Below are 18,738 nucleotides of genomic sequence, written 5' to 3' on the forward strand. Positions count from 1 at the left end.
TACTTAATAACATGAAAAATAAATCACAAAAAAACTTAAATTAAATTATTCAAATTGAAGTATTCGATTTTAATGATATTTTTTTTTTGAAAATTCAACGATAATTTTTTTAAGTACATGAAATATTTATTAAATTATATTGCAAAATAAAAATGATGTACCAACAAAATTTAAATAATTGAGGTTACATAGAAAAAACTATTGAATATTTTTTAAAATAAACTAAAAACAAAACTATTTTAAGTTTTTTATTATTGTTTCACATCCATTTTTTAATAAGGAATATTTCATGTACTTAAAAAAATTATCGGCTAATTTTCAAAAAAAAATATCATTAAATTTCGAATATTTCAATTTGAATAATTTAATTTATGTTTTTTGTGGTTTATTTTTCATGTTATTAAGTATAATCATGATCAAATAAATTAAGAGTCATTAATGTGGCCATTTAAATTAAAATGATTCTATTAAATGTCTCATTTATTAGGTCAGATGAAAAAAATGTTATTTAAATGATACCATTATATGATATCATGTTTTGAATCACTATTTTTGCTATTAATACTAACAATAACATTCCTAATCAAGGTTGGCTCGACTAATAATGAGTTGACTCAACCTCAAGGGCGTGGATTCAATCCTCACTATTAGCGTGACGATCTTTTTGATAGGGAGTAACTTTGTAAGTTGTCATTGAGTCATGAGACATATCTTGATCTTGATGTGTCCTCCAGAGTCTAACTCACCTAAAAAATTTATGATAAATTTTTTTTTTTTAATTGTAAATTGTAGATTATGATAGTAGTCTTTGAAAAGCCTCAATTTATTTTATGAAAAATTAAGGGTGTGTTTGTTTCAAGGCAAGAAATTACATTCCTTGAAAGGACATTCCTACCCATTTGTTTGGTAAAAATTTATATTTACTGGAATATTTTAGAAATTAATTAATTAAAAAAATAAAAATGGAAATAAATGTTAATGGTAATGAGAATTTATAGCAAGTTGAGTTTTATTACCATGGGAAGTTTAGATTCCCATCCTTTAAGTATGAGAATAACAGTAGAAGAAAACATGTGTAAATAACATTCCTCAGAATATAACATTGAAACAAATTTTCAAAACTTGAAACAAACATGGGAATGTTGCATTTCTAATCTCACATTCCTATGAATCATATTACAAACTTTGAAATAAACACACCATAAAGTCTCTTTGACAAATTGTAAAGAAACTTTTTATTTTAAAAGATATAATAATAACAAACACAATTTAAAAGGAGAATTGAATGATATCCAAAATTAAATTTTAGCAATAACTCAATGATTTTGTGAATTTCAATTTTACGAATTTTCAACAATTTTTTTTATACAATTTATTTAGGGGTCCCTCACAAAAGTGAAGAGAGATAGGGTGCTTCTGTAATCACCCTTCTCAACAAGCACCTTATTTATTTGCTCCACAATGAGATGCTTATTTATTATGGTGCTAAATAAGTAAAACACCCACCATTCTGGATAATATTAGAGATAAAAGAGCACTCACAAATATATTTATGTTTACTTATCTCGATACTAGCTGAGTTTGAAACTCAAAATCTCGAAATTCAAAGTTTGTCCTTCTACTACTAGATTAAACCTTTAAGTTGGAAAATTGCAGTGAACAAGAAAATGAATTTTTATTTCAAATTAATAATGACAAATGAAATATCCCTTATACCCAAACCATCTCTCATCTTGATTTTTTACTAAAAGAGTTTGTTGGTTTAATTGTTCATGCTAATTGGGATTGCTCAGTCAAACATATTGTCCAAAAGTTGTTGGTAATTTTGTGGATTTTTTTGAAGGAGTTGAAAAAATGACACCACATAATGAGGCAAAAACTTAAGTCATCAAGTATATATATTGGTCATCTAACTTATATGTAACATCTATTTTAGCATCCAATATAGAACTTTAACTCACACATGACACATTGACATCTCTTCGTTAAGTTTGAGACTCTTTGCGACCGGGATATAGAGACATAATAAAATAAATTTAGACGGATGCACGACATGCTAAAAAAGGTGGGTTGATGGTGGCTTTATACAAAGAGTTTTTATCCCTTTCTTTCATAATAAATAAATGATTAAGCAAATGAAATCCAAAATCGAAAAAAATTGTTCATCATAATGTTAGGACTTTTACGGGAGCGTAAACTAGGTTGGATAATCACATTAGACTAAGAGCAACTACTCAAGTGAGATTAACATCACATCTTCATCCAAATCTTAAAGGTATTGGATTTATGGGTCATCTCACTTATATGTTTGTCACTATATTCTCTTGCATCCAATCTGAAACTTTAACTCATATAAGACATGTTATCATCTCCCCCTTTAAGTGTGAGACTATATGCATTTTTGATCTGGTAACAAAGCCAAATATAATTAGATGAAGACATATTATGGTAAAAATGGTGAGTAGGTAGTGATTTAATGGAGAGAGGTTTATGTTCCTTTCTTTCATGAGAAGTTACGAAATAAATTAGAAAAGGAAAGAAAATAAAATAAAAAATTGGACATGAGAGAAATGATAAGCAATAGAATAAAAAACCGGCACGTTATTTTAAAATTTCTAATAAGTATTTATTTTGTCAAATCAACAATATACATATGCTTTTTTCCACTGTCAAATTTCACCAAAGAATGAAGGAGTTTGAAGTAGTTGAGGTTGAATAACAAAAAAAAAAAATATAGCATGACAGAGAATGACATCCAATAACTAAAGTTCAAGATAAAAAAAATAAACAATTGACAACTGAAAACTAACAAAATAAATTATCATAATGTTGGGATTTTCAGGTGAGTCTTCACCGGGTTGGATGATTGTATTATGTCAGTAACAACCATATAAGTGAGATTGACACCGCATCTATACATAAAACCTTAAGACTTTATGTGTTTCGGTCATCTCACTTATATGTTGTTCAAAATCTACTCTTCCATCCAATGTATAACGTTAACTCACATTTGACACATTAACATATCCTAATCAATTGTGTGACTATATGTGCCCAAAATTATGTAACGTAGTCAAATAAGGTCAAAATTAGGTACAACATGTTCAAAAAGGTTGATTGGTGGTGATTTCATGAAGGGAGGTTTATATTCCTTTCATCTATGAGAATAGAGAAAGGAAACTAGATAGAAAAATAAAATAAATATGAAGAAGAAAAAAATTGAACATGGGAGAAACATTAAGATGAAAAATATGTAGTGTGTGTTTTGTCTGTGGGAATATAAAAAATAGATTGAATTATCAGTAATTATGTGGTTTTGTTGAAGGAGTTGAAGATTTTTGGGTAATTATAACCAAAAAAATAGACATAATTAAAAAAATGTTGTATCATTTTAAAATGTCTAATAAACATGTATTTTGTCAATTCATCATAACACATGTACATTTTTCATTGTCACACCCCATCATATATCATATGCGAAGCGGTTTGAAAAAATAGAGTTTGAATACAAAAATATAATGAAAGTGAATTAAAACAAAGTTTTACGGTAAAAAGTGGTTAATTAAGTAAACGTTCCCTATAAATATTAAGAATTTTTTTCAGTCCCTTGAAAAAAAAATTGTATATCTGAATTTTTTGCAAAACATGAAGATCTTGGATTTTTTCCAAAAGCGGGGGATACTTTCTCCCACACTGGACGCAGTTGAGCACGTAAACATTTTCCTTCTATCATTGGTTCCAAGAGACGAAAAGGAACATATCAATTCTGATTCGGTTTGCAAATCAGGCGAGAATAGTGAGGTACAAAGTGTCATGTTGTGGATTTGATAAAGAGAGCGACAAAACTGCTATGTTAAAAAAAAGCAAAATTAATAATATGGGGTGAGGAACCGATAATGCATCATTATTTTTTTGAGGCGTTTGACCGAACCATGCACGATATAATGTCTTATGATGGTGTCGATAATACAGACAAACCATTTGGGGGTCTATCTGTGGTTTTGGGCGGTGATTTCAGACAAATTTTGCCAGTGATAAGAAAAGGATGCAGACAAGACATACTTGCTTCATTCATCAACTCATCAAAGTTGTGGAGTCACTGTAAGGTTCTCACACTTACAACAAATATGCGTTTACCTGTTTCAACCGTTCGTGCCGAGCAAGTTGAGATAAGAAATTCGTTGATTGGATGCTTTCAATTGGAGATGGAATAGGATCCGCCAATGAGAGTGGATAAATTAACGTACCCATTCTTGATGAGTTGCTGATAAAAGATTCCTTTGATCCGTTGCATTCTCTGGTTGATTTTGTATATCTGAATTTTTTGCAAAACATGAAGATCTCAGATTTTTTTTCCATGAGCGGGGGATACTTGCTTTCACACTGGACGCAGTTGAGCACGTAAATTTCTATCATTGGTTCCAGGAGACGAAAAGGAATATACCAGTTCTGATTCGGTTTTCAAATCAGACTAGAATAGTGAGGTACAAAGTGAATGGTTTACCATCGAATTCTTAAACAATATCAAGTTTTCCGGTATTCCAAACCACAAGTTGAGATTTAAAGTTGGATGTCCAATTATGTTGATGAGGAACATTGACCAAGCAACTGGATTGTGCCATGGAACTAGGTTGATTGTAGACAATCTTGGGAAGAACTTTATTGGTGCAACTGTTACGGAAAAAATGCTGGTGAAAAAGTAATTATTCCAGGAATGAACTTAGTTCCGAGTGATCCTAAACTGCCTTTCAAATTCACTACGAGACAGTTCCTGTTGGCTTTGCATTTTGCAATGACAATAATTACAAGTCAGGGTCAGTCCAAACCGGTTTTTACTCATGGACAGTTGTATGACGCTGTGTCGATAGTCATTTCCAAAAAGGGATTGAAAATGCTTATATTGGATGAAGAAAATCGTGCGTGTACTGAGACCACTAATGTTGTGTATCGTGATGTTTTTCAAAACGTTTAACCAGTCGTTCCTGATGACGCAGGTGGGTATGAGTTTTTTTTCTCTCTTTTAAACTTCGTTGTAATATATAGTTTTTATTTGGATATTAATTGGTTGTTGCTACTTGAAACCATTCTAATAGTTGCGCAAAGAAAGAGTAATGGATTGATCATATAGATAAACTACAATTCTGCAACTAACAATTGAGATCACACTCCTTATTTCATTTTATAAAATCCAACGACATTTATTGTTGTGTAAAGAATAGGCTGAGTGATCAATTTGTTATAGGTACTAATATGTTATATGAAGTAATATTTTTTTTTATCCCTTTTTGACAATATATTTGGTCTCATGTACCTTGAGGTGCTGATTTTGTGCTTCAGGTGACGTGATATCATTCAGATGTACACAGGCTGACGTTAATGGAATTTCTATGGCATTGAAATATCATTGACCAATTGCAATAGGTGCAATGCCTTTTCTTCGGCTCTAAAATTAACACTGCCTGATACATTAAGGTGTTTATCTACTGAGACTTCAGTTTTTCTATTATCTGATAGAGCAACTCCAATATTCTCATACATAGTTTAATTTTATTTATAATGTCAGTATCCTTCTAATCTTTCTCATTTTTCATAATGTAAGTCGTACTCTTTCTGTGACCAGATTATCAACTGTATGTTCTGCTTCATTTTTTTTATACAACCTGCTATATATCCGTCTTTTTTTCTTTGTTCTTTGGAGCGCCTATGTCTATGTGCATGCACATGACAATTTTGTTGTCCCTTTTCAAGCATTTTCTGTTGTGTTTTTGTCGATGGGTTATTTTATAATATGCTTAGTTAAAAAGTGCGATAGATAGTTGGTGTTAAGATGAATCAAGTGTATGCACGATATTAACTTTGTATATATAAGGGTATCTGCTATAGAAATCATGGAATTTGAAAGAAACTATATATAAGGGCATCTGGTAGAGACGATTCGTTGGGTAGGGACAAATAATTGTATATGCAGTGGTAGGCCTCGAGACTCCAACACTCCCAGTTATATGCAAAACATAAAAGAAAAAAAAAAAGACTCATGTCTCCATCCATGATTAATTTTAGTCATCCGTGTAAAATATTTTGGCATTAAATACTAATATTGCGACGTTACATCTGTTAAATCATTCCTGTTTAACGATACAAAAATCCAAATAACTATATACGAGTTGATATTTGTATATAATATGCAATCGAAAATACGATAATGATGCATTCTATTGATATATTGTGTATAAAATAATGAATTTGCCGTTTGATTAGATTTTATAAAAAAAAAAAAATAGTCGTAATTCTAGCCCGTGCTTGGCACGGGTTTCCAAGCTAGTGTAATATGTAATGGTAAAGATTCTAGTACCTTGTGCAATGCTCGTGGCCACAATTGGATCACTCACAGTATAAAAACCAAATTAATTAGTACTTTAAATATTCAATTTAAATCAATTAAATTGTTTTCATCTTTAAATTGGTCAAACTAAACAAACAAATTCAAACCTCTATTAATTTGGATATTAATTTTATGGGAAATGCTAACCGGTAGCACTGGTTAAGGATATGAAAAAGAAAATTATATAGTAGTTAATGCATTAAGATTATGTAATTAATTTATAATAAAGTCAAAATCAGTTTCCTTTTATGGTAATAATTCTCTTTTATGGTATGCTTAACCAGTGCTTCGGGGGCACCGATTAGCAAGACCTTAATTTTATACTCCCTCTGTTTCAAAATACATGTCCAAGTCAACCACTTCACGTATGTCAATGCACAATTTTGACCGTTAATATTTTTAATTATCTAAAGTAAAAAATTATAAAAATTTAATATTTTGAAAATATTTGTCGAGACAAATCAAACAACATCTTACATGCTAATATTTATATTTATACATTAGTTAAAAAGTATGGTCAAAGTAAGTCAATTGAATAGTGCATATTGCAAAAATTGGACAAGTATTTTGAAACGGATGGAGTATTGCTTCAAATTGATTATCAAGATTTAAGTCAAATACTCTCGATGTTACATAATGAGTGTCGTTTTAGTAAAAAAAAAATTGCTTTAAAATAAATGTCACTTGATGCAACTTTAATTTATTTTATTTCAACTTTGTCTGCAACAAAACTCCACTTTTCTCTCTCACAATTTTCAATACAATTTAAGTTTTTCTTTCTATTATAAAATAAGGGTAGTTTAGTAAAAATATTATGTCTATTTATTATTTCAATTCTTCATTTCCATGTCAAAATCTTAAACGATAGTCATGGTAAAAAAATGCCTAAAGTTTATCGCTACAAGGGTGTGATAAATACTCATTTTTATGACTATGTTTGAGTATTTATAAAAGAGGACGAAGATACTCGATAGTATTAAAAAGGTTTATAATGCAAAAAAAAAAAAAATTATCGGCAAAGTATCGAATATATATATATATGAGTCAGGATCCGTTGACAACAGGTGTCAACGGATTCGTTGACACCAAATTCTGACCGTCCATATCATTTGATCTAAAAGCTAAAAATTATTCATTAAACAGCTCATGTGATTATTGCGTTTGTTCGCCCACATGATTTCCTTCTACATGTTGGGTTTCAGTTTGTCTATGTTATTGCAGCTCCGTCACTGAATTTTAATCATCGGTCTCCCCCCATTGTAGCTCATCTCTGATTTTCACCCTCTCCAATTAATATCAAGAAGAATGGTGAAAACAATTGAGCTGTTTAGGTCTTTAGGACAGAGAATTATAAACAATTCAACTTTATTCAATTGGGGATTTAGGGAAATAATAGATGTTCAATCCAAATTTCAACATAATCGATCACATTATTTGTTTAATTTCCAACATCCAAATTTCCATGAGATGTCAGATCCAAAAAATAAAATATAAAATAATGAATATTATGAAAACAAGAAGTGGGGGCTGACATTGAGGTTCATTACCAAAGCTTCTAGGATTGCTAATGTCAAATGGAATTGAGGCTGATCAATTTACAAATTATGATAGAACTTTTTCTGTAAAAATAAAAGTGTCATAGCTGTTGTGAGTGAGTTAAGGAAAAAGAAGAAGAAGAAGAAGAAGAAGCGTGATTTCTTTTTCCGCTAACGAGTCTTCATCTCAACAATTAAAGCGAATAAATGCCAACGGTTAAGATTTAAAAAAGAACGGTTTTGATTTGGTGTCAACGGATCCTAACTATATATATATATATATATATATATATATATATATATATATATATGGGGTTTGCTACAATAGACCCACTTCATTTCATGAAGGTCTATTTTAGCAAGCAACACCTTTTCACTTGGACACAATGACCTTTGTTTTTGTTTTTTGGGCAAATTAAATCTAAAGGGCGCAAATGTAATTTTGTTCAAATGTTGGATTTTTTTCCTTCCTTTCACGAGAAACTCTTCATGTCCCTCACATTCTCTTTCCTTCTTCCTTCTCTGTTCCCTCTTATTCTTGTGTTTGTCACTCATCACATTCCATGGATTGACGTCATGCTTCTACAGTGAAATCATATGCAACGAATCTTGTACTGAAGAGAAGGTATACTCCCTTCTACTATTTGTTTAAAAATGTTCATTTTCTGTCCAATGGATTGACATCATATGTAAAAAATCATTTATCTATGTTTCAAGTATTTGTTTTTGCTTTTGCTTCGTTTAGCTTACGTAGTAGTATCTATGTTATTTAGTTTGCTCCATTTCAATTTGATTAAAAATGTTCAGTTTTTTTATTCTTTTTTGGGTAATTTACAACTGTTCTTGCTAATAATGAGTTGTTTTAAATGTTATTCAGATTTGAATTGAAGATGATGAAATAAGATTATCTAACCTTTCAAGAGCCACAAGCCAATCACATTGATGATAGTGTTCCTTATGAAGAAAATGCCGCAATTGAAACTAACGACAACATTTTCATTGTGCGACATCGTACCACAATGTAAGTTGGATAGAAGAAAATTAATCAATCCATTGTTCTTGGAAGAAAATTAATCATACCACAATCTTATACTTATTTGTTTTTTTCTTGTTCTTTGTTAGGATAATGAAGGGTTGGAGAAAATCATCTTAATAGTGAGGTCCGGTCTACTATGCTGCAACAATGTTTCTGCTTGTTCTTGTTGTTTGGTTTGAGTTCAACTCTTGTAGCAGCAGCTTATGTTTTGTTCAGTCAGGGTCTGTTGTGTTTGCAGTAGCGTTCCAACTTATTTTTCTGTTTCAGCAGTGTAATTTTTGTCGGTTTGGTTTTGTGTTGGATATGATTGTACTTTTAATTTTCTCATACATGTGTTTCAGCAGTGTTAGTTTTTCATTGTGTAATACTTGCTTGTAAGATCTTGAATTATGGTAATGTTATCATTAGTTTGACATTGAATTTACATCTTATAGTTTCTGGAGTTGCATACTTGCATTGATATTCAATTTTAGCCAAAAGAAAACAACATTGACCCAACCCTTTAAACCAAGGAAGTAATGACTAAACCAAATATGTTTTAGTGTCGCAACTCAATTGAATCCAAATGCAATAAAACTAAAACTCACTTCCACTCAAGTTTTGAGCTATTAGAGGCGGTGGAGGAGCAAGTTTTGCAGTCATAATTTCATGGAAGATTAAACTTATTGCAGTTCCATCAAGTGTGATGGTGTTCAATTTGCTAAAAACATTGGATTAAAATGGAACAAAGCTTGGTCACAATTGGCAGTTTGTGACAAGTATAATTGATGCAAACATAGTCATTTATGTTATCTTGCAAAGGGTAAATTCAAGTAAAAATTTAGTATGCATACTAGTTGTACAAGAAGTAACGAGCAACTGCAAAAGAAAATACAATTGATTAGGGCAAGACCAATAACTAGTCCTCCCTCAACAAACTCTCAAAAGGAACAAAACTAAGATGGGCAACGCAACAAAAACACAGTAACGCCACAAACTACGGCCAAGCTACCACCCTGAAAACCAAAACTCAAAAGCTAGGACCGAAACTCAGAAAACAAATGAAAGAATTAAGTTGTTCACGTTTCTAATGGGAGGCGGAGGTGAATCATGCCGCAGCGACACCGGTGCCGACGCCCGTTGATGCTATGACGCGTTTTTGAGGGAAGGTTAAAAAAAGTCGCATTGTTGAGGTGTAACAACGGCAACCCGTAAAAGGAAGACAGCTGTGTTTCTGATCAGAGGTAGAATTGAAACATGACGGCGCCAGAAACGAAACTCTGGGAGAGAAGGGTTAAGGAAACAGAGAAGGAAGAAAGAAAGAGAAAGAGAGGGGACATGTGAGAGTTTCTCGTGAAAGAAAAAAGTAAATCTAACCTTTAAATGAAAATTACATTTGCGCCCTTTAGTTTTAATTTGCCCAAAAAACAAAAACAAGGGTCATTGTGTCCAAGTGAAAAGGTGTTGCTTGCTAAAATAGACCTTCATGAAATGAAGTGGGTTTATTGTGTGTGTGTGTGTGTATATATATATATATATATATATATATATATATATATATATATATATATATATATATATATAGGACATATCTAGTGAGAATGACAACTTTATATGAGAAAGTGAGAATACATTATCAACCCTTTAGATTAAAATGAAAGACTTAGATTTAAAGTACCAAAATAAACATAACATGGACCATCGCTGCCTTCTTTTCATCTTCAGGTTACGGTTCTTCTTCTTCTTCTCACTGTGACCACCCTTTCTCATCGCTGCCTTCTTTTCATCTCCATGATTCTTAGCTGCGTTTTTAATTTAAAATTAAACCATCTCTCTCTCTCTCTCTCCAATTCTGCTTTGTTCATTTTATTAGTTTTGAAATCCCTAGTTTCAATTGCAAAGCTCTGAACAATTTCAATTGTCAATCCCTTATTTTTTAATTAAACAACAACTGTGAGTGGTGGTTAGGGGTTATCGGTGACCCTCTTGGTGGCGACCATGGTTCTAGGCACAGCAACCACCGTTTTCGCAGTCACCAGTGTTTTGGACTTGCTTCGACTCCACCGCGGGTCGCCGGTGTTTTCGACTTTCGCGGTTCGAAGAGAGGCGGTTGCGCCACCATAAGTGGAGAGATGCGGTTGCACCGCCGTGGGTAGAGAGGGAGACGCGGTGGAAGACGGAGAGGCAAAGGGCAAGGATGCGAGTTACATGGAGAAGATGAACAGTGAATGGTTCATGAAAATTGATAGGCTAGGGAGAGTCCATGTGTTGTTTAAAATTATGATTTTTAATCTGGACCATTTATGTTTGATCTAAAGGTTCACATGTATTCTCATCATTCTCATTTAAAATACTCATTCTCATAATATATGTCCTATATATATATATATATATATATATATATATATATATATATATATATATATATATATATAAGGGATGTATCAAATAAGAGGAGTTATTAAAATGAGAGGTGAGAGGGTTACATAATAACCATTAGATTAAATTAATGGATCAGATTAAATTCAATTTTAAAGTGTGCTGCCATATCTCATCATCTCTCTTGCCGCTGTGACCTTTGGTTTCTGGGAGTTGTCTTCTCTTCCCTTTTGAGTTTTGACAAAACCATCATAGATTGAATCGATTGCTTGAGTTACTTCCCTTTCATTTTTTTCTTATACTTCCTTCCACCAACCTGGACTAATAAAAAACACATTGATATCTTGTAAAATCCCTTCTTAACTAATGGTTTTTTATAATCTCAGTCAATGTCTTCAATGTCTATTAAAAACCCCTTCTTAACTCTAGATTGGATTAAATTTAACTCTGTAACTATAAAAAAATCAACATCTGAAATTTTGTATAAAATAAAATTGGACAATCTTGTTTAACGAATAGTCTTCCACCATAAACATAAAGTTTCCATTGACCCAAACAATAAGAGCAATTTCCCATAGCTTTAAATCCCAAATTATAGATCTGAAGCCTCTCGTAGATGACCCTAAGCCTAAGAACCTCGCTTTGAATCACTATACCATAACCTCAACCCTTCGTTCTCCCTCAAACCCTGGTGCGGCAGCAAATCGGCAACACTACGATGACGGGTGGAGTGATGATGGGTTGTGTCTAAGGCATGTGGAGGATGGCTGAGCCGGATCGGGATTTCTTAATTATTAAATCAGCATAGGTTCACGACGACGATTATGCGTTTAAGAAGGACACCCTTTGGAGCAGATGAGACTCATTGTTAATCATGTGATGTTTTTAGTTTTATTTTTAATTACGTGTTCATATGTATGAATTTATCCACTGCTGATAATAAAATGGGAGAGCTTTTGGATGACAAGATTGAGAGAGGCACATGCTAATTCAAGGTATAATCACTGAATTGACACAAACAAGAAGGAAGGAGGGAGGAAGAAAAAGAGTGAGAGGAGAGAAAAAGTGCAGAATAAAGAAGAGAGATGATGAGATATGGGAGCACACTTTAAAATTGAATTTAATCTGATCCATTAATTTGATCTAATGGCTATTATGTAACCCTCTCACCTTTCATTTTAATAACTCCTCTCATATGATACATCTCCTATATATATATATATATATATATATATATATATATATATATATATATATATATATATATATATATATATATATATTGAAGGAAAAGTAGAATATAGTATATATTGGGTGCTAAATACGATGAGTTTTAATTTAAAAAAAAAAAATAAAAAAAATACAATGGTCAATGAGTTTTAAACCAACAAATCAACGATAAAGTATACTAGTATTCAATCCTCTAAAAATTGCAAACAATGAGTTTTAAACCGCCAACTTGTTCAAAACGTTTTCCTTCATTCCCGCAATTACTCTCTCTACAACCACAAAACAATATGAAGAAAGAAACCATAGCATAGCATAACAATTTCACACTACACGCACAATACCCTCAATTCCAACAATGGCAACTCTCTCTGAAACCTACGCTTGCGCACCATCCACCGAACGCGGCCGTGGCATCCTCATCTCCGGCGATCCCAAAACCAACAACATTCTCTATTGCACTGCACGATCCGTCATCATTCGCAATCTTGATAATCCCTTACAAGTCTCTGTTTACGGCGAACATTCTTATCCTGTCACCGTCGCACGTTACTCCCCCAACGGCGAATGGATTGCGTCCGCTGATGTTTCCGGTACCATTCGCATTTGGGGAACTCATAATGATTATGTTCTCAAAAATGAGTTTCGTGTTCTATCTGGTCGGATCGATGATCTTCAGTGGTCTGCAGATTGTCAGAGGATTGTTGCTTGTGGAGATGGAAAGGGAAAATCGTTTGTTCGCGCTTTTATGTAATCACCTTTATCCTTTTCCTACCTCATTATTTATGTTATGACTTTTGAGTTACAAATGATCGAATGCGTGTCCAGTGTCTCACACGTGTTTGTCTAACATCCACACAACACTGACTCATGTGATTATATTGAACTAATTGTTTTCTCAAATTATTATCAACGTTGATGTGCCAATATCCACGTTGTTTGTGTCTGCCCTTCATAGATCTGAATTGTTCTATTTTTATTAATTTATCGATTTTGTTTGTTTTTAATTTCATGCAATATCAAATTTATATCTATGTATCTCACGTGTAGTTTGAATGTTTGATGATCCAGTCACAATCACTGGTGGAGTGGATCAGATTCTTGATAGTCTTGGCCACAGGCCTCCGAATCTCCTTTTACTAATATAATAATAAGGGAAATGTTCATGTACAAATATAAAAATTTGAATTGATTAGTTGATATCACATTATTTCTCTTGAGTAGTGAGGAAGATGTGACTTCATTATATTTAAAAATAAGAACTCAATCTTAATATACAGGGATGAATTAAGTAAGCTTGACTATGGGTTGTTTGAGAAATAAATAAGAACTTGTTACATGTGGTAAGGTTCTGTGCAGAGTTGAGCTATCCTAAATAATATTGTATTGCTCATGTGACCAAGGAAATTGTATGGAAATTCTTTTGAAAAAAAAAAAAAACTTGTAATGGATGCTGGTTAATTGCATTTTCAAATTTCAACTACTCTATGGCATCTATGGTCTCCACCACTTAGCAGAGCCAAACACATCAGTTATCATGTCTCCGTATGTCTCCGTCTACCCTGTATGATTTAGATAGATGTAATGTAACCATTTGATTTCCTAACTTGTTTGAGTATTTTAAATATATTTTTTGCAGTAAGTCTTGAATTTAAATTACCATATTGTCAGATTAATTCCTCTTTACTTGGAATAATTGACTAATTGCATGCATGGGTGAATGTGCTTCCATCCTCTCTCTTTTTTACCACCTGATCCCTTTTTTAATGTTTAAAACATTTTGCATTTGAAGGTGGGATTCAGGTTCCACTGTTGGTGATTTTGATGGCCATTCGCGGCGGGTTCTAAGTTGTGCATTCAAACCAACAAGGCCATTCCGCATTGTCTCGTGTGGAGAAGATTTTTTAGCAAACTTTTATGAAGGTCCACCGTTCAAGTTCAATATGTCCATCAGGTAAGTGTTATTATCTGTTGTAGCATATCTGACTCTCTAATTAAACAGTAGATAAACTTTTCAAATTATAAATGAGCTTATCCCTTTTTTCATTTTTTTTTATTTCCCTTCTCTTCTTTTTAAGGGGGTAGTCTATTATCAATAACATTTCCTATGAATGTATCCAACCACGCATTGAATAGACAAAAAATGAATGTATGTCTATTCCTAGGGTATTAAAATATGGAGAATGTTAACCAGTGTCCCAGAGGCATTGGTTAAGCAACTAAAACAAGTAAGTTTTTAATGAAAAGTAGTGCAATCGTTATTTGGTCAAATAGATTGAAATGGGTTTTAACATGGTAACTTCATCATAAGTTTGTAAGTCGTAGTATTATCAATTCTTTACATCTTGGAATAGGATCTAGTTCTAGTATGAAATAAGTATTTTGGGTTGAGTAGGTTTCTATTTCCTTATTCAGGTTGTCATAGAAGACATTCTATATCTGCAGGGACCATACGAATTTTGTCAACTGTGTTAGATATTCTCCAGATGGAAGCAAATTCGTTACAGTTAGCTCAGATAGGAAGGGTATTATATATGATGGAAAGACTGGGAGTAAACTTGGAGAGTTTTCTGAAGAAGACGGTCACAAGGGCAGCATATATGCTGTTAGTTGGAGTCCTGACAGTAAACAGGTGAACTCGAGGTTGTGTTTGAATGTTACTGTTTTATTATGTTGACATGGATAAAAGTTTCGTCTTTTGGCCAGAATTGTATATAAGATTGCTATGTGAAATCGATTCTGTACTGGTTTAGCATTGTTGAAAGCTTAATCACCACATACATATACATACACTGATACACATACACAAATGAATGTGCATGCATACAAACATCATATATGTAAGGAGGAACATGTTATGAATTTATTTGTGCTATTTTAGATGTTCAGTGCTGCTATTTACATTCTAGTTTAAATTAAGTATAAAAAATTACAGGTTCTTACTGTCTCTGCTGACAAGTCTGCAAAAGTGTGGGATATTGATGAGAATGGTAATGGAACAGTACATAAGACATTGGCACATCCTGAATCTGGTGGGGTGGAGGACATGCTCGTTGGTTGTCTTTGGCAGAATGATCATCTGCTTACTATCTCCCTTGGTGGCACGATTAGTTTATACTCTGCTAAGGATCTAGATCAAAGCCCAAAGTCCTTATCTGGTCACATGAAGAATATCACTGTTCTGAATCTGCTCAACAAAAGTGAAAAGATGCTTTTGTCCAGTAGCTATGATGGAGTGATCATTAGATGGATTCCAGGCATTGGCTATAGTGGTAAGTTTGACAGTAAACAATTTGGATTAATCAAATTGTTAGCAGCTGCTGAAGAAGTTGTTACTTCTGGATTTGACAACAAGGTAACTGATATATATGTGTCATAACTAATCATTATCATCATATGGGCTCTTCTATTGTCAAGCTTAAAAAATAACCTATAGATACATTTTATGTTCAGCTGTTCTGTCATCGATGCCCATATCAAACATAAAAGTGAAACTACACCTCTAATGTCACTCTGATTGCTGAATTATTTTTACAAAAATTCAAATATTTCTATTTGCGTTTAAACTACATCTGGTAGAAGCCAGGGAGTTTGTTTTGTTCATGTATTATGTTGAAAGAACATGCAAAATCAAGTCTGTTGATTCCATTATTAGAGGTTGAACTTGCATCAAAGTGTAAAATCTAAATCTAGGCCTCTGATTTTTGCAACTGTTGAAACAATCTTTAACGAAGACTTTGTTCTTGATTATCTGTGAAACAAAATGTTGCTTATTAATGCATTTACTGTAGGTGCAACATGAATTGGATGAAGTCTTCAATCATTATTACCAATTCATAAACTAAGGACATGTTAATAGATATTCAAAAGCTAGCTCTAGAGTAGAATTATTACAGGCAACTTGTTGATTTCTTGATTCTATAATTTAATCCATTAAGGGAGCAGATTATTATCATTTGTGTCGGTCTTCATTTAAATGAATGGAAATCAAGCTTTTTATTCTAAAAGTCACTGATGGCTTTTGCCTTCAATTGATAGTATTTAAATTTAAATGTATTAAATGCAGGTATACAGAGTTCCCCTACAAGGAGATAATTTTGGTCCTGCTGAGCATGTTGATGTTGGAAGCCAGCCAAAGGATTTGGGCCTTGCACTTAATTCCCCCAAGCTTGCTCTTATTGCAATTGAATCTGGGGTTGTCTTACTTAACGGTTCAAATATTGTCACCACCGTAAACCTTGGCTTTGTTGTGACAGCGTCTACTATTTCCCCTGATGGCAGTGAAGCAATTGTAGGTGGGCAAGATGGTAAGCTGCATATCTATTCTATCTCAGGAGATACACTTACAGAACAAACTGTTCTTGAGAAGCACCGAGGAGCAATCAGTGTAATCAGATATTCTCCGGATGTTTCCATGTTTGCATCAGCTGATCTTAATCGTGAAGCTGTTGTGTGGGACTGTGCTTCCAGAGAGGTAACTTGAGCCTGATATGACTGTTCCATGAAGTTGAAATGTTTTTGCCTGATTGCTTTGTCTGTCCTATATATACCAAATTTTCCTACGTGAAATGAGAAATACATGACTTATACTCTTCATGATTGTAACATTATTGCTTCAATTATCATGATGTACACTTTTTGTTGTCATAACTTACTGAAATGCCGCAGCTAAATAAATCTTCCTTTCTCTTTCAGGTGGTGCTTAATAACATGTTGTTTCACACTGCACGTGTAAACTGTCTTGCTTGGTCACCTGATAGCAAACTGGTAGCTACTGGTTCACTTGATACATGTGTTATTGTATACGAAATTGGAAAGCCAGCATCAAGCCGCAGAACCATAAAAGGGGCTCATTTAGGTGGAGTGTATGGCTTGACTTTTATTGAGCCAGAAAGAGTGGTCAGTTCGGGAGAAGATAGTTGCGTTCGTGTTTGGGATTTAATTTCAGAATAAATTAGCCTCCCAATGTATGTTGCAGTTTTGTCGTAAGAAATTGATTGATGCGCTGTATTATATGATGATTATCTTCACTGTTCGCTCTGCAATGGTTATGCAGTAGGAAGAAAAGTTAAGATTACAATAGTGTCTAAGTATCTATTTTCGACAGATTTCTCCTTGAACTAACAATCTTATTCTTTATTATCCTAGCCGATTTTGATCTGCAGAGATGGGGCATTCTTAATAATTTCAAAAGAAATTGGCAACAATTGGTCTTTGTCTAAGCAAATTAGCTTCCTTTATTTTGCCTATCAAAGCAATTTAATTCATTTTTGTTTCAATAAGCGAATTTGTCCATCTAACAAACAAGGGATTCAATAAAAAGAAAAGAGAGCAAGAAACAAGGATTGTTGCGGTCTTATTTTATGTGTATAAATTAACTTAACATGTCTATTATCTGCAACTTCTGGGTTGCAAACCTTGCACATTCAGTTCAGGCCGATAGTTTCACTTCTTTACACTTTAGCATGAGGTTTTAAGGGTTTGATTTCCTTATAGGATTTGAGCTCGTTTGGATGTACTAACGAAGCACATTGAAGAGCCTTGTACTTAGAGAGTCTAGCGAAGAAATAAATAGGTGGTTAAATACTTGAGACAAGAAAAAGATAAATTTCAATTAAAATATAAGGTGTGCGCAATAAGGGGAAAGTCAAAAGAATGACGTTATAAAATTTAAAAAAAAAGGAATTAGGTTTTTAGACTTTTAGCCACCGTCAAGAAAAAGTTTGACGAGATCAAGTAAATGTTCATGAGACATTTCTCTGTTGCAAAAAAACACGAGAAATGCGCTCATTTTAAATAATCGAAATACATGTCAACCATATCACTTGGATGTAATGGCGAATGTCCTTTTCGAAATAAATGTGAACCACCAAATCGCAAAACATGCATACGAATATCATGCATATGAATATCATAAGGTAACACAATACAAATTCCGAACTACTGCAAAACATGGAGCCAAATGATACCGACAAAATCACATTACAAGAAAAGATCATTAATATATTTCTCCTTCCTCCACCCCTTAAACACAACGTTGAATTTAAGGAAACAACTCTACGACTAGTGTAGTTATCTTTGGTTGGATTCCTCTTATCTTTTTATTTTTTTAAAATATATCTTAAATACCAATAATAATTAATAAGAGTCTGGAATCATTGACACTAGTTGTCAAACATAGAATACTTATTTTTCTAATA

General features: G+C 32.9%; 1 protein-coding gene, 1 long non-coding RNA gene and 1 pseudogene across 2 annotated transcripts; all 3 read left to right on the forward strand.

The window, feature by feature from the left end:
• Positions 1–3,932: 3,932 nt before the first annotated feature.
• Positions 3,933–4,972, forward strand: LOC146958916 (uncharacterized; annotated as a pseudogene).
• Positions 4,973–8,369: 3,397 nt separating this feature from the next.
• On the forward strand, positions 8,370–9,373 carry LOC146958917 (uncharacterized). The gene is made up of 3 exons (XR_015021949.1): positions 8,370–8,542; positions 8,795–8,938; positions 9,040–9,373. It is a non-coding gene; the product is annotated as an uncharacterized LOC146958917 (long non-coding RNA).
• A 3,345-nt stretch (positions 9,374–12,718) lies between these two features.
• LOC146958918 (actin-interacting protein 1-2-like) lies at positions 12,719–17,745 on the forward strand. The gene is made up of 6 exons (XM_085740418.1): positions 12,719–13,288; positions 14,331–14,492; positions 14,984–15,170; positions 15,474–15,893; positions 16,605–17,012; positions 17,234–17,745. Exons 1-6 carry the CDS (start codon positions 12,897–12,899, stop codon positions 17,489–17,491), a joined length of 1,827 nt encoding a protein of 608 aa, XP_085596544.1. The 5' UTR covers positions 12,719–12,896; the 3' UTR covers positions 17,492–17,745.
• Positions 17,746–18,738: the final 993 nt, after the last annotated feature.

Source organism: Medicago sativa, chromosome 1, assembly GCF_051527215.1.
Source record: "Medicago sativa cultivar Bolivia chromosome 1, Bolivia_mono, whole genome shotgun sequence".
In the NCBI taxonomy this organism is placed as follows: Eukaryota; Viridiplantae; Streptophyta; class Magnoliopsida; order Fabales; family Fabaceae; genus Medicago; species Medicago sativa.